The sequence below is a fragment of the Dendrobates tinctorius genome, unplaced genomic scaffold (assembly GCF_039654945.1).
Source record: "Dendrobates tinctorius isolate UK_male_01 unplaced genomic scaffold, ASM3965494v1 ptg000324l, whole genome shotgun sequence".
In the NCBI taxonomy this organism is placed as follows: Eukaryota; Metazoa; Chordata; class Amphibia; order Anura; family Dendrobatidae; genus Dendrobates; species Dendrobates tinctorius.
This window is the reverse complement of record NW_027361991.1, coordinates 2,688,112-2,704,768: the sequence shown is the minus strand read 5'-3', so window position 1 is coordinate 2,704,768 and position 16,657 is coordinate 2,688,112. Positions and strand designations below refer to the sequence as shown.

At 42.2% G+C, this 16,657-nt stretch overlaps 1 protein-coding gene across 1 annotated transcript in view; it reads left to right on the top strand.

Annotated features, from left to right (window-relative positions):
* NAT16 (N-acetyltransferase 16 (putative)) overlaps positions 1 to 11,817 on the top strand; it is an 85,860-nt gene extending 74,043 nt beyond the window's left edge. The window contains exons 2-4 of the mRNA XM_073561672.1: positions 6,612 to 6,969; positions 8,339 to 8,563; positions 8,739 to 11,817. Of these exons, the coding sequence (XP_073417773.1) occupies positions 6,772 to 6,969; positions 8,339 to 8,563; positions 8,739 to 9,290 (975 nt within the window). The 5' untranslated portion in view covers positions 6,612 to 6,771 and the 3' untranslated portion in view covers positions 9,291 to 11,817. The remainder of the gene's footprint in view (positions 1 to 6,611; positions 6,970 to 8,338; positions 8,564 to 8,738) is intronic.
* The last annotated feature ends 4,840 nt before the right edge of the window (positions 11,818 to 16,657 follow it).

Sequence of the window (16,657 nt, the reverse complement as noted above, 5' to 3'; positions counted from 1 at the left end):
CTTTCAAATCCCTCCAAAGACTTTATATGGGATTTAGATCTGAAGACTGGCTAGGCCACTCCAGGACCTTCATATACTTCTTATGAAGCCACTCCTTCCTTGCCCTGGTGGTGTGCTTGGGATAATTATCATGCTGAAATACCCATCCACGTTTCATCTTCAATGCCCTTGCTGATGGGAAGAGGTTTGCACTCAAAATCTCACGATACATGGCTTCATTCATTCTTTCATGTACACGGATCAGTCGTCCTGGTCCCTCTGCAGAGAAACAGCCCCAAAGCATGATATTGCCACCCCTGTGCTTCACAGTAGGTATAGTGTTCTTTGGATGTAATTCAGCATTCTGTCTCCTCCAAACACGACAAGTTTTGTTTCTACCAAACAGTTCTACTTTGGTTTCATCAGACCATATGACATTCTCCCAATATTCTTCTGTATTATCCAAATGCTCTCTAGCAAACTTCAGATGGGTATGTACTGGCATAAGCAGGGGACAAGTCTGGCACTGCAGGATCTGAGTCCCTGGCAGCATAGTGTGTTATTGATGGTAGTCTTTGTTATGGTGGTCCCAGCTTTATGCAGGTCATTCACTAGGTCTCCCCGTGTGGTTCGGGGATTTTTGCTCACCATTCTTGTGATCATTTTGACCCCATGGGATGAGATCTTGCGTGGAGCCCAAGATCAAGGGAGATTGACAGTGGTCTTGTATGTGTAATGATCACGTGTGACTGGACACAGCGCCTCCAGCAGGGCGAATTTATGACACACGTGATCCTGGATACAGCGCCTCCAGCAGGGCGAATTTAAACAATAATGGGACGTGCAGCCGGATACACCGCCTCCAGCTGGCGAATTTAAGAAATACACGTAAAACTGGATATCCCGCCTCCAGCTGGCGAATTTAAAGAATAAGGGTAAACACAGGGAACAATTACAGTGGTGGGCCCTGCGATAGGGAATGGGGGACGTGGAGACCTCCTAAGCTCCCCTGAGCCAGAGTCCCTACACTCCTAACATTCCCTATACAGGCTCCTCGCCTGTCGCCGCACACGTGCCTCAATACCCTAGCTCGCCCTAAACCTAAACCCTCACTAGGGAATAGGTCGGTGCGGACACTAATCCCACCACTGCACTAGAACACACATAAGGAAAGTCACAAACAGGGGAAACAGAAAACTTAGCTCTCTCTGTGCTAAAGCTCCAGCACAGAGTCCAGCGACCGACTGCAGCCTTCCTCCTGAATAGCTGCCAAGAACTCCCTTCTGTGACTCCTTCCACACCAGGACTCAGATTGAGCTGAGCACTCTCTTCAGCTCCTTCCACCACCAAGGTTGGTTGCAAATGAACAACTATCACCAACAATGATTGCATACCCTGAGCACACCTTTATAGGGTGTCACACCTGATCCATAATTAAGTGAACATTAACCTAAACCTAAGGTGCGATACCATTCCCCACCACCGGGAAACTTAGAATGAACGACACCACGTGTGATAATTCTAATGGCCACCGGGGGCTATCACGACACACTTTGGAACCAAAGGAAAAAAAGTTCACTTAACGCATATAATACCGCCAGATCCAAACACTGGATCATGACTGTACCCCCTCCTTAATGAGGGGCCTCTGGACCCTCAAGACCACCCCTCCTTAGGGAAACCCCTACAGCGGGGACGCCCAGACCCTGAGTTCACCCCACCCTCACCTGAATTCAAATTTATGACAAACATGCAGCTGGTAATGGCAATAAAGTTAATTTTGGAGACACCACTCATCTCCACAGCGCCGACCTGGGGAACGAGTTTATGTATGTGTATGTTTGTTTGTTATGAGCTGATCAGGCTCCACAACACACTTCCACAAGATGTTTTTTGGTGGCACCCATATACGCTCGTTCACACACAGGTCCGGACCTGAACGTTTATTGCACACATACGTTTGTCATAATTTTGGTGAACTCACTCTTGACCTGATAACAGAGGCGTCCCCCTGTGTCACCACACTCACACCCCTGCATTACACCATAGGGTACACCACCCTCCAACCCTTTCCACCACGAGGTCTGCCCCTCACAGGGTTTGCTAGTGGCGAGGGCTGGAACTTGCCCCTACTCCCCCGCCGCACAATCGCTGCTCTCACAGGAGAGGAAGGGGTCCCCTGAAGAGAGACGGCAGAGACAGTGGTCTCAAGGCAACAGCCCCCACACGACTGCCCCCAGCTGACTACTTCCCTAGCTCGCCAATCTATCCCCGGGTTGTGTTTTTTCAGCCAAGGGAAGCCTAAAATGATAGGTACTGGCATTCCCTCCAAGACGTAGCATGACAAGGACTCCTCATGATGTCCTATATGCAGATGGATGTTTTCTACGACTTGGGTAAGGCTCCCCTGACTCAGTGGAACAGAGTTAATGGCCTGGACGCTTATAGGTTGGGCCAGCGTCCTACACTTCAGGCCATGAGTCTGGACAAAACAAGCATCCACCAGACTGACTCCTGCTCCGCTGTCCACAAGCACTGGTACCACCTCCGGTACCCCGCCAGCTAACACTTCTGCTGACATAATACCTTGGGAGGGCAAAATGGAGGAAATGTACACTCCCTGGTTGCCTCCCTCCAAACGACCAGGGGTCTGCGGCTTCTGAGATGACACAGATATTTTGGCACGTAATGGGCACGCCTTAAGGAAATGACCAATCTTCCCACAGAAAAAACATGCCAACCCCACTCCCTGAACCGTAGGCAGGCCTGAACACAACCCAACACCTCCTACTTGCATAGGTTCGTCCGGAGACTTGGCACGCCCTGGGCAGATTCCCATGAAATGGCCCGGCTTCCCACAGGAAAAGCATACCCCCCCACCACGGCGAACCCCAGGCAACCCCCTATTTGTACCAACAACACCGGGCTGCCTGGGTTCCACCAACCGTACCGGGAGGTCCTCACCCCCGGAGAGAACTGCAGGGGGCACATTTTGTGTATGTCTTTCCCTAAGGCGTCTATCCACCCGGATGGCGAGGGACATGGCGGCCTCCAGCGACCTGGGGGCGGCGTACTGCACCAGAGTGTCCTGCAACTTAGGAGACAGACCCTGCACAAATTGACTCCTAAGTGCAGGGTCATTCCACTGAGTGTTAGTGGCCCATCTCCTAAACTCAGAGCAGTACTCCTCAGCAATCCGGGCTCCCTGTTTACACCTACGGAGTCGGGATTCCGCCAGAGAGACGCCATCAGGATCCCCATACACAAGCGCCAAAGCCGCAAAAAACTCGTCCACGGACTCTAAAGATGGTGAATCGTCCGGCAGGGAGAAGGCCCAGGATTGGGGATCCCCCTTCAAAAGGGACATAATGATTCCCACCCATTGCTCTTCACTCCCTGAAGAACGAGGGCGCAGCCTGAAATATAATTTACAGGCCTGCTGAAAAACCAAGAATTGATCTCTCCCTCCAGAAAACCGGTCTGGGAGAGATATCTTGGGTTCTGGCTGAGCCTGTGCCTGGATCAAACCTCCAAAGCCCACCAACAGCTGCAGTTGCTGCACCATCTCACAGCGCAGCCCCCTAATCTCTTCAGTAAAGGTCTGCAGTACCTGGACAAAGGTTTGCATTAGGTCCATAGCTCAGCAGAAAAGAAAAAATGTTTCGGTTGGTGATAATGTAATGATCACGTGTGACTGGACACAGCGCCTCCAGCAGGGCGAATTTATGACACACGTGATCCTGGATACAGCGCCTCCAGCAGGGCGAATTTAAACAATAATGGGACGTGCAGCCGGATACACTGCCTCCAGCTGGCGAATTTAAGAAATACACGTAAAACTGGATACCCCGCCTCCAGCTGGCGAATTTAAAGAATAAGGGTAAACACAGGGAACAATTACAGTGGTGGGCCCTGCGATAGGGAATGGGGGACGTGGAGACCTCCTAAGCTCCCCTGAGCCAGAGTTCCTACACTCCTAACATTCCCTATACAGGCTCCTCGCCTGTCGCCGCACGCGTGCCTCAATACCCTAGCTCGCCCTAAACCTAAACCCTCACTAGGGAATAGGTCGGTGCGGACACTAATCCCACCACTGCACTAGAACACACATAAGGAAAGTCACAAACAGGGGAAACAGAAAACTTAGCTCTCTCTGTGCTAAAGCTCCAGCACAGAGTCCAGCGACCGACTGCAGCCTTCCTCCTGAATAGCTGCCAAGAACTCCCTTCTGTGACTCCTTCCACACCAGGACTCAGATTGAGCTGAGCACTCTCTTCAGCTCCTTCCACCACCAAGGTTGGTTGCAAATGAACAACTATCACCAACAATGATTGCATACCCTGAGCACACCTTTATAGGGTGTCACACCTGATCCATAATTAAGTGAACATTAACCTAAACCTAAGGTGCGATACCATTCCCCACCACCGGGCAACTTAGAATGAACGACACCACGTGTGATAATTCTAATGGCCACCGGGGGCTATCACGACACACTTTGGAACCAAAGGAAAAAAAGTTCACTTAATGCATTTAATACCGCCAGATCCAACACTGGATCATGACAGTATGTTTTCCGTTTTCTTTTTGTTGCTCCCACAGTTGATTTCATCACACCAAGCTGCTTGCCTATTGCAGATTCAGTCTTCCCAGCCTGGTCTAGGTCTACAATTTTGTTTCTGGTGTCCTTCAACAGCTCTTTGGTCTTCACCATAGTGGAGTTTGGAGTGTGACTGTTTGAAGTTGTGGACAGGTGTCTTTTATACTGATAACAAGTTCAAACAGGTGCCATTACTACAGGCAATGAGTGGAGGACAGAGGAGCCTCTTAATGAAGAAGTTACAGGTCTGTGAGAGCCATAAATCTTGCATGTTTTTAGGTGACCAAATACTTATTTTCCATCATAATTTGAAAAATAAATCTTGCCAATTCAGACAAAGTGATTTTCTGGATTTGTTTTCTCATTTTGACTCTCATAGTTGTGGTCTACCTATGATGTCAATTACAGGCCTCACTCATCTTTTTAAGTGGGAGAACTTGCACAATTGGTGGCTGACTAAATACTTTTTTACACCACTGTATTGAGGATAAAAATTTTGATATGTGCTTTAATAAAGATTAGATAAAGTATGTTAATGGGGCATAGGTAAACAAAGTTAAGACTAAGACTTTGTTTAAACTAGCATCATTACTTCCATCAAAGAAAACATAACAGCTAATTTGGAATAAACGCTTTTGAAAAAATTCATAATCTTGTTGACTTGACTTCTAATGGGGTTAGTTTGGTTCCCATCACGGTTCCAGTATTTTTGATGGCAAGGAAAATGGTGCAGACTATTACAGAAAGTAATGGATCATAGTAACAATTTCCAAAGGCGATCCAATCAACTTTTAAGCTAAGTGGGTTCTGACATAACACATGTACAACCAACCACACACACACAATAATGCAAAAATATATAATAGGTGCACAAAAACTACCAGTGCAGGATAAAAAATGTTTTGGTCTCACCCTGTTGATCAGTAGAGTCCATAAGTCAGTAGAAAGTAAGAATCAACTGGATATTGTAAACTCCCTTCCGTGCCCTGGGTAGAGTCAACTATTGGCAACACTGCATATCTGTAGCCGCAAAACACTCTGCCGGCTCTAAGGATCCCTACTACCTTAGGCATTGGCACCCATACACTTGTCCCCATGATGTTTTTAGGGTCTTTACATTAATTTGAACCCATACTCATTCCCTTTATTTTTCATTGCTCCCTTAATGAATCCCCCATTACTGGAGGATGAAACGGGTGGGGAGGGTAATTAGGGACATTTTAGCGGGACCGGACCACACAGAACAGTGGGACAGAACAGTAGACTCTACATGGGTCACGACAGGGAGTTTACAATATCCTGTTGATCCTCCTTCCTCCTGGCTTATGGACGGCACACTCTACTCATCAAAAGGGTGAGATCTAACCATTTTTTTCTGGCACTGGTGGTTTTTGTGTGTCTCGTATACATTTTTACCTTATTGTGTGTGTTGGTTGGCACATGTCAGGCCCTTCCTAGTTTTAACTTTTTACCATTGAAAGTTAGGTTTTACTTATCCAACACATATCTGTCCTTGCTGACAATGGATCCCAAATCAAGTTAACAAGTCCATTGAAAATAGTGATGTTAGCGATGGCTTCTAGTCAAATGTACAAACAAATTTTCGTAGATGATCACATTATATTGTATGCCACAAAATCCTGTGCGTTAATACACTCTCTCAACAACGCTCAAGCGTGAAAACTTTTAGATTCCCACAGGCTAAAATATTGATTAGACTTTTTGATTAATTGATCCTTTCAAGGCCAAGAGAACAAACATAGAGTTGTGGCATGAATAGATGACGGAAAATCATCTCTTAACACATGAAGAAGCCATGTGATGTATAGAGAAAATAAAAATCTCTCTGCCATGTCCATGGACTTGGCAAGAGTAATACCGTGTCACAAACAGTTACACTATTACATGATATGGTCAAGAGTATGAAAAGCTGTAGTTGAAAATACACAGTAAAATGTTAACAATATTAATTATTTTTATTTTGCATACTGTATTTGCTTTTTTTTGTCTTTCTGTGACATTTTCTCCTTAGATCTCCTGTGATATCTTATTACAAAGAACGATTTTACGCAACATCTCCTCATCAAGTGTCTTCTGCTTGTTTGGCTTACTGGTGGCATTGGTCTCCTTCACCACTTTCGTGGCTTCCTCACTCTCTTTTCTTTGGCGTTCCTGGCTCTTCTGGCCTCCACATGAAGATTGAAGCTATACCTGGTGCTCCTCAAGATGGGGATTTGGAATTTGTGCTAGCCACCGAGAAGGAATTTGAAGAAGTTATCTCTATGTCTCATGGGATCTATGCAGGCCTGGACTATCTGCCAAGTCGATACCACAGTTGGGTCAATGAGAAAGATCGAATGGTTGTGCTAGCCAAGAAGGAAGGAGATGTTGTAAGAAAATGCAATGGTTCAAAGAAACCTCTACCTTTCATAAACTTTTTGACCAACTGGTCTTCCATCTTGCCCAACTGGTCTAATATATTGCTTATGCCCATGGGTATATGTTGACTAACACCACTGTCTGCTGTCTCTGTCCATGGATTCTGCCCTGTCCCTGAGCTCCTCGCTTCATGCATTGATATGGACCTTAGGATGCCTCAAGGGCCATTCACACAGCCGTTGGTGCCATGCAAAGAACTTGTTGTATGAACCTTAGACATTGATAAAGAATTCGCCCGATTTGCTGTGTCAATGGTCCTTTCCAGTCAACAGGTGCCATTAAATGGCATTAAACCCAGCGAATGAACAGGAAAGACTGAAAGCCCAAATTAATCAACATGAAAAATTGAACGAAAATTGCACTTCCTCAATTTTTCTTTATTTTTAAGTAAAAACTAAAGTCATCTGGATTAACAAGGGAAAACTTGGATTCCCTACCCAGCACCAACCACCCTTTTTCTGGTGCAACTTAATGGACTTAATGTAATTATCTATACGTGTTCAAAAAAAAACTCATAAAAATGTTGGTGGTTGGCAAATTCATACTGACCTTTTCATTGAAATATCAGCCATGATGGAACATGTGACCATAGAATTGCGTATATACACGTAGGGTTGATAAAACCTAAAGGGTGGTTCAGAGTTGTAACATATATGCTATCTTTGGATCAAGCTTCCATATCCTGGACACCCCATTGGTCACCAAAAGAATATGCAACACTGTAATGTATATTCTCAGTTGCTTGCAGTGCCCTCTACGGGAGAATTAGAGCCATCTTTAATAAATCAGTAAATCGCTTGAATGCTATAGCCTTCCATGGATGGAACATGGACTTAGCTTGGATGCCACCTTTGAAATGACTATAGTTGGGAAAAGAGGGTGGCCACGCGAAGGCGATTTTAGAATTATATGACATAAAGGGGCCACAAGGAACCTTTAGAAGAAAATAGCCATCACAATTCTAATCGATCCCATTATCAACCTTTTAGTGTACTAGGGCTTTTGTCTACTTTATAAGAACCAGATTGAAAAAGATTAGATTAGCAGCCATTGTGAAAGTCCAAAAGTGGGGGGTATGGTGTAGTAGAATCATCATATAAGGGAGGGGGCACAAATAAACATATGGAGTGTGCATGCACCTTGTCAAAGAGATGTGCTGCCGATGGTTCCAAGTAGTAGCAGCTTGAGTTTATATATAACTTTTGAAGCCTATCCCAAGTTGCAGTTATAGGGCCTTAAGAAGATCAGTTTGACATATAACATAGCTCTTCCTGTTTTGCATGGAGATGCTAATTTTTTCCCCTACTACTTTATCCCTAGATTGGCCTCCTTTCCATGTTTGTGGTGGATGGTGGGGAGACAGCTCTACTTGAAGGACTTCGAGTGGCACCATGGGAGCGAGGCAGAGGTGTTGCGGGGGTTCTTCAGAGGTTCTGCTGCCAATTGGTGAAACATCGATACCCAAGTGTCAAAGTCATGAGGTTGACGCGGGATGACAAGCTATCTCCAAAGGAGCTTAACAAGTATAGAGTCATTGCTAAACAGGTATGGTCATGACATGCTGGGACATGGTGGTGGACAAGACTTGCTGTGTTAAGATTTCTGCTTGGAATTCAGCAGTAGAACTTTAACAATACTTTCTCTCTTTTGTTTTTTGTTTTCTTTTCCCTCCTTCCTGTCCATGTTGACATTTACATGCCATCTCACATTCATCACACAGGGCATACTGCTTGTCCGTTTCAATGCTCCCGAGTTTTCCTCTCGTTTATCCACCATACCACTGCCTGCCGGGCCATCTCGTTCATCTCCACCTACCCTCTTGTCTCCTGACGAGGTCCATGCAGTTTTCCTGGAGAGAGGTGGCCTACTGAAAGACCTACTGCCCAACCAGACTGTAATCCAGGACTGGCAACCATTTCAGGCGCTTCCTGGGAATTATGATCTGCTACGTCGCAAGTCACTTCGTTGGATGACTGATGACAGCATTCGACCTCGGGTGGTTTCTCTTTGCACCCCACCATTCCCAGTTCCGGCAGGGCCACTCTGCTTCTACCTCAACATTGATGTCTTTGGTTCTGGTTTGAGAGGGGCCCAGGAGCAGTTATTATCTCACCTAGCTGCTCATGTTCCCCTGCTTTCAGGAGATGTAAAATGTCAGCTTTTCCTGGCCCCAAATATGTGGAGGCCCATGGCTGATTTTTGCACCTCCGTGCTGGGCTTTCAGCTGGAGAAAGGTTACACAGAGCAATATCTACTAGAAGCAGATATATAGTGGAACCTAGAGGCCTCTAAAAGTCCCCCCTTATACAAAATGAGGGTGGGAAGCAAACCTAATCTACATTATTGTAGCCACTTCCAATAGCAGAGCCCACCCATTAGATGTAAAACTCATATAGACCCTTACTCATCTCTACAGATGTGTTTCCCCTTATATGTGAAAACAAAATACTATATTACCTATACTTTACTAAAACACACATATATATATATATATATATAGAATGTACTCAAACAATTTACTAAAACATATATATATATATATATATATATATTGAATGTACTCAAACAATTTACTCAAACATATATATATATATATATTGAATGTATATAGATATTGAATGTATATTTCGAGCAAGAGGGATCATAGGATATTGAGCATTATTATATATTGTCCTAACTGGCTCCTAGTGGGTGAGTCTTTAAAATGTGGGTGTGGCTAAGTGTTGATTGGGTAGAGCTTGGGCAGTTCATCCCCAATGTATTGTCAATCTACAGTATATGTATATATAAACATAAATATATGCATATATGTGTATATATATGTATATATGTAGAGACCTTTCCTTTTCGTACTGTTCTGCTAACATTGCACTATAAGTATGAGTGTACGTGTGTGTATATATATATATATATTTAATTATATATATACACGATATATATTTATATGGGGGGCTAGGGGGGAGTGTAAGGTATAATAAGTGGGAGGGGTAGGGATTTTATACTCTGCACTGAGTTTTTCAAGTGTGTGTGATAAAATATTTCTATATTTATTGCACTTTTTTCAGACGGAAGGTGAGGCCGATGCCATGCACTGTGTATATATATATATATATACACATACACGGTTTATATAGTGTAACCGCAGCTGTTTAGATGTGATACATGAGAGATAGTTAGACTTATGCAATAATTTGCACTGCACATGCTGACGTTAAAGTGGACCTGACTTCCTCACTTACCGGTTAGTTGCCATTTTGTGGACCAAAGTGGCTTCCGATATATTAGTAGAGGCGAAGATATATTTTAATGTAACTGCTGACAGCTCTGGGGTGTTTTACTTGGAGTGTCTACTAACCCTAGGTTTGGGTAGATCTAGGCTGTCGGCAGAGGTATATTATATTGATGGGTAGTATTAGTATAATATATGATTATAGAGTTTATGGCGTACTAACGCGCAGTGGCCATGGATGGCGCTCTGTAGCCTCTCAATGACGATACCAGCACTTAATACTCTTTACACTGTAGGTTAGGACCACCATTTTCATTTTGGAGGGTCCCTGAAGATGACATCATCATGAGCCGTCACCTTCTTGGGACCACAGCTGCTTTCTAAGTGCTTTTTTGCTGCAGGGAAGGGTAAGCAGTGAAAACAATGGGTGCCCAGCAGTGGCGTAGCGAGGCAAGGCCAGAATTGCTTTATTGTTCTATGTACTCCCTTAATTAGTGCCCCTTTAAAAAGTAATAATGCCACTACAAGGACAACCCCATGTTGATCAAAATGTTTGGCCCTATAAAATAATAAACCTTATACTCGCCTCCTGTGCTTGTGTCGTTCCCGCGGTGTCGGTACTCAGTCTCCCCCGGGCTCCCGTGCGGTTGTTGTGAGACGTGACGCCGGCATCCAATCAGCGCTGGCATGACTGTTTACATCAAACATGTAAAGGATGTCCGGGGTCAGCTACAGCTGATCTCGGACTTCCTCTTCCTGCTCATTTCGACAGGAGGCGGGGACAGTTACGCCAGCGCTGATTGGGCGCTGGCATCACGTCACAACAACCACACGAGAGGCCCGGGGAGACCGAGTGACGACACCACGGGAACCACACCGGCACGGGAGGAGAGTATAGCCTTTATTATTTTATGGGGACCAAGTGAGGGGCATGACGAGAAGTTGTCCAAGTATTGAATGAAATATTTCCTACTATTGCCACCTCTGCCCCCTCAAAAATTATGTTTATACTGTCCTAATCCGAACAACCGAGTCCACTTCTCCCCATAAAGCGGTGCACTGCAGGGACGTTATTACGCCTCCTGCGCGGTAAGGGGGAGGAGCAGAGAGTTTAAATACTGCGATGAGTTTTTCAAGTGCGCGATGAAAAATTTCTAATGTTATTGCAATGCTTTTCAGATGGATCTTCAACCGTCACTTTATCTTTATTTATTTTTGGGAGGGGAGGAGAATTTTTGCACCTTTAACAATTTTATGCCCAAGATAACCTCTCCTTTACCTGCCTCCACCCCACGCTACGCCACGGGTGCCCACTATCAATAGAGAGTAGGGACCAAACTATGCTGTCTAAGCTAGTTACATGCAGTCACCACTAGAGGTCAGTACAGTTTAATCCACATGGTAGAAATCACTGAACCTTCCTCAATCCCTGATCGATGACTTTTCTCTCTGATACAGCTACATGTGCGTGACGCCTTGCAAAACTCTATGTGCACTTAAATATTGTGTTGCTTTGTACGATAATACTGATTTACTTGACGTGCTACTAATATATTTTGCTTTTGGATCCTTAAGCAGCTATTGCTCTCTGTTATCTCCCAAAATGTTTTGTCTTCAAGTCTTCCCACAGAATGGACAGGCTACTGTTCACAGGAAAATACTCCCGTCGTCCCCAGCCTTTTCTCATGCCCCGCCCATTTCCTCATCTCATTTGCATGGACTGTGTTGGACTTCCTATCCATACAGTAAGAAAGACCTTAAAGGGTTTTTCCACTTTAAAATAATGGCACCTTTTACTCTATATAAATAGTAAAAAAATATATAAAAAATTAGCATTATATGCAAATTAGCACTTTTTTTAAGGGACCAGATATGACATAAGCACAGGCCATGTGATATAGAGGTGCCCACCAAAGATTTCTTATTGACTTAGTGGAGTTTGTACATTTAAAGGGGAACTCCATCCAAAATTGAAAACCCCCAGGCTCTTTTAAATGCACTTAGTTATGTCAAGTTTACTTGGCTAGACATTTTACTTTTGGTATTCATCAGCATTGCACCTCTTACACGTAAGGAAATGTAAGAAAAATCTCGTTATGCTGTTTAAAATACGCTTGCAACGTCTCTTTAACAGCCCCCTATTGATAGACGCCAGTCTTTTAAAGGGAATCTGTCACCTCAAATTGGCGGGTTACGTAAATGCCCTGTGTCCGGACCGATGGGCGGTGTTTCGTCTTCTTTCCTCCATCCCATCCTTCCCCTCTGTCCGCAATATTTTTCGGGAATTTGAGTAGGTGTCCTCCATAGTTTGCACGTGCGCAATGCAATCTTGCCTCGCGCACGCGCAGTATGCTATGACCAACTGCGGGCAAAGCCGAAAAACATTACTGCGCATGCGCCGGTGAACTGTCCCGGAACATAGCGAAATACTTCCAGGACATAGTGCCCCGGCGCATGCGCACTAATGCTTTTCGGCTTTGCCCACAGTTGGGCATAGCATACTGCGCATGCGTAAGGCAAGATTGCATTGCGCACGCGCAAACTATGGAGGACGCCTACTCAAATTCCCGAAAATATTGTGGACAGTGGGGAAGGATGGGGTGGAGGAAATAAGACGAAACACCGCCCATCGGACCGGACACAGGGCATTTACATAGCCCGCCAATTTGAGGTGACAGATTCCCTTTAATAGCCACAGTGATTGGCTGTAAGAAAAAAAAAAGTGGCGCTATTGCATAGGAGCCTATAGAATATTGTTGCAAATTATGTAGTGGTGAAAAATGGTACTGCAAGCTGAGTACAAAAACAGAAATGGAAATTGCAATAACTTTTGAACGAAGCATCAGGAAGAAATAAAACAGGAATCATTTTCATCAGCAGGGAGGTATAAACAAAAGTGGGGCCTGACTTTTTCATGAAGGCAAAAATCATTTCTGTATTAAACCCTGGATTGTATATTTAGCATTTGGGATAAAGTCTGTTGTAGTGTGTTTTCCATATTTCTAAGCTGGCACAATTGTGATATTATATGTAACTGATAAAATGATTTGTGTCTATTCATCTGCACCCCAGTGTCTGTAACCTGCTGTAATATTTTACCCCAAGTTCTGCAGTAATATAAAACAACAAATCTGACTCCTAATACTTGAGCATGTCCGTCTCCTGCGTGTGACCCTCCTGACCACAGGACCGCTCCTGCGACACCGGCACCGCTCTAAGGGCGCATCTCCGTGTGCGAGAAAAAAAAACGGACCGATTCTATGCGAGTGTCATGCGATTTCAGTGTGATTTTTCCATATGACATCCGTATGCAATGCGATTCTAACATGAGGTTTTACATAGAGCCGTTCTCTCCACGTGAAAACTCATGGTAAAATAGCATTGTAAAAAACAAACTGTACACATCGTCTTAAAAAAAAACCCTTCAAAACACAAACATATATATATATATATATGATAGAGACATAGATAGCAGAATAGCCGGTAATTCATTTGTCGGCTTTTGTAAAATAATTGCAAAATCCGACAGGATAGGAGAGATGGATTACATACAGTAAACCATTTTATGTCATTTATTTTTTTATGTGTTCATATATACACATAGAGTACATACATATATATATATATACACACATGTCAGTGACACACACATACTGTATATATATATATATCATATATCTAATATAATATATATATATACATAATATATATATTATATATATGTAACATATAATATATTATATATATATAAAATATATATAGTTACACAATATGTATATATCTGATATAATATATATATATACACACACATCAGTGACACACACATACTGTATATATATAAATATATCTATCATATATCTAATATAATATATATATACATAATACTGTATATATTATATATATGTAACATATAATATATATGCTATATATACAATATATATAGTTACACATAATATGTATATATCTGATATAATATATATGTATACACACATGTTAGTGACAAATACAATTATTCTAGTGTTGGTTCTAAATTATGGAGATGTATTTATTTAATACATGATTATTTCAAGGAACAAAATGTCGTGGGGTCCCCCTAATATTTATAGACAGCAACACTATACTACGGTAAATTTATATGTCTCTGACACATATATATATATTATATATCTTATATATGAAATGTATGTATGTATTTATATTGCATAGTAAGATTGAACAAAAGCCGCTGATTCATTTGCCGGCTTCTGTAAAATCATTCCCCAACCCGACATGAAATGACACACAGATACATACAGAAAACCACTTCATTTCATGTATTTTTTATATGTCCCTGACTAATAATTAGTTGAGGGTTTGTGTGCAAAATTTGGGAAGCCGGCAACTGAATTAACGGCTTTTGTTCAATCTTACTGTGCAATATAAATATATATATATATATATTAGGTCCATATATGTTTGGACAGAGACAACATTTTTCTAATTTTGGTTCTAGACATTACCACAATGAATTTTAAACAAAACAATTCAGATGCAGTTGAAGTTCAGACTTTCAGCTTCCATTTGAGGGGATCCACATTAACATTGGATGAAGGGTTTAGGAGACTCAGCTCCTTAACATGTGCCACCCTGTTTTTAAAGGGACCAAAAGTAATTGGACAATTGGCTCCAAGGCTGTTTCATGGACAGGTGTGGGCAATCCCTTCGTTATGTCATTCTCAATTAAGCAGATAAAAGGCCTGGAGTTGACTTGAGGTGTGGTGCTTGCATTTGGAAGGTTTTATATATATATATATAATATACATATAAAATATATATTGTTAAATATATATATATATATATATATATATATATGTCAGTGACAAATACAATTAATATAGTGTTGCTGTCTATAAATAGGGGGACCCCACACCATTTTGTTCCTGGAAATAATAATTTATTTAGTAAATACATGCCCATAATTTAGAACAACACTATGCTAATTGTATTTGGCACTAACATGTATATATATATATATATATATATATATATATAATATTTTTAGTATATTTATATTATATATGATATGTATATATAAAATATTAATATAGTAAATATATAATATATTATATATAATATACTGTATATATATATATATATAATATGCATATATATTCCCTATATCTTTAATATATATATATTATTATATATATATATATTATATATGTGTGTGTGTCACTGACATGTGTATATACAGTATATATATATATGTATGTATTCTATGTGTTTATATCTAGTGGTTTGTGAGCTGTCATTGTGATTTTCCAAGTATATATATATATAGCTACACCTATGCTATGTGTATACATGTAGTATATCTTTTGTATTAGAACATGTCAGTGTGATTTTACTGTCTAGCCGCATATGAATTACCGGCTTTTCTCCTATCTATCTATCTATCTATCTATCTATCTATCTATCTATCTATCTATCTATCTATCTATCTATCTATCTATCTAACATAAATACATATATATGTGTTGGTGTCACTGACATCTATATATCTGTGTATTCTATGTGTATATATCTTTTCTATCTATTCTTTTCTGAGCTGTCAGTGTGATGTTACTGTACATCGCATATAAATTGCCGGCCTATCTATCTTTCTAATATAAATACATATATACATGTCAGTGACACACACACATATATGTGTATTTATATGAGATAGATAGATAGAGAGACAGACAAGCCGGCAATTCATATAAGATAAGATAATCCTTTAATCGTCCCACCATGGGGAAATTCAGAGCATTACAGCAGCAAGGCCGGAACAAGTACAGATACAGATGCATAAAGGCATTACATTGACAGTAGGTAGGTACATATACGAAAAAAGATGTAACCGGACTATCACAACTTTGGATCTATCAGTTCACTGTTTGGGTCGTTCTCCGTTTTGGACAGTGCCGGTTATACAGCCTAACTGCAGCAGGAAGGAAGGACTTTCGATAGCGCTCCCTCTCACATTTAGGATGAAGTAGCCGGTCACTGACAGTACTGCACATCTTTGTCACGGTCTCATGCATAGGATGGGAATCATTCTGCACCATGTAGCTCACCTTGGCCAGTATCCTCCTGTCACCTACTTCCTGAACTGGGTCAAGGGGGCATCCCAGGACAGAGCTGGCCCTTCTAATCAGTTTGTCCAGCCTATTCCTGTCCCTGGTTGATATGCCACTACCCCAGCACGCCACACCAAAGAAGATGACTGATGCCACAACAGAGTTGAAGAAGGATGCAAGGAATGCCCCTCTAACTCCGAAGGCTCTCAGCCTTCTGAGCAGATAAAGCCTACTGTGGCCCTTCCTGTACACTGCATCCAAGTGATGGGCCTAGTCAAGCTTATTATTGAGGATCACACCAAGGTACTT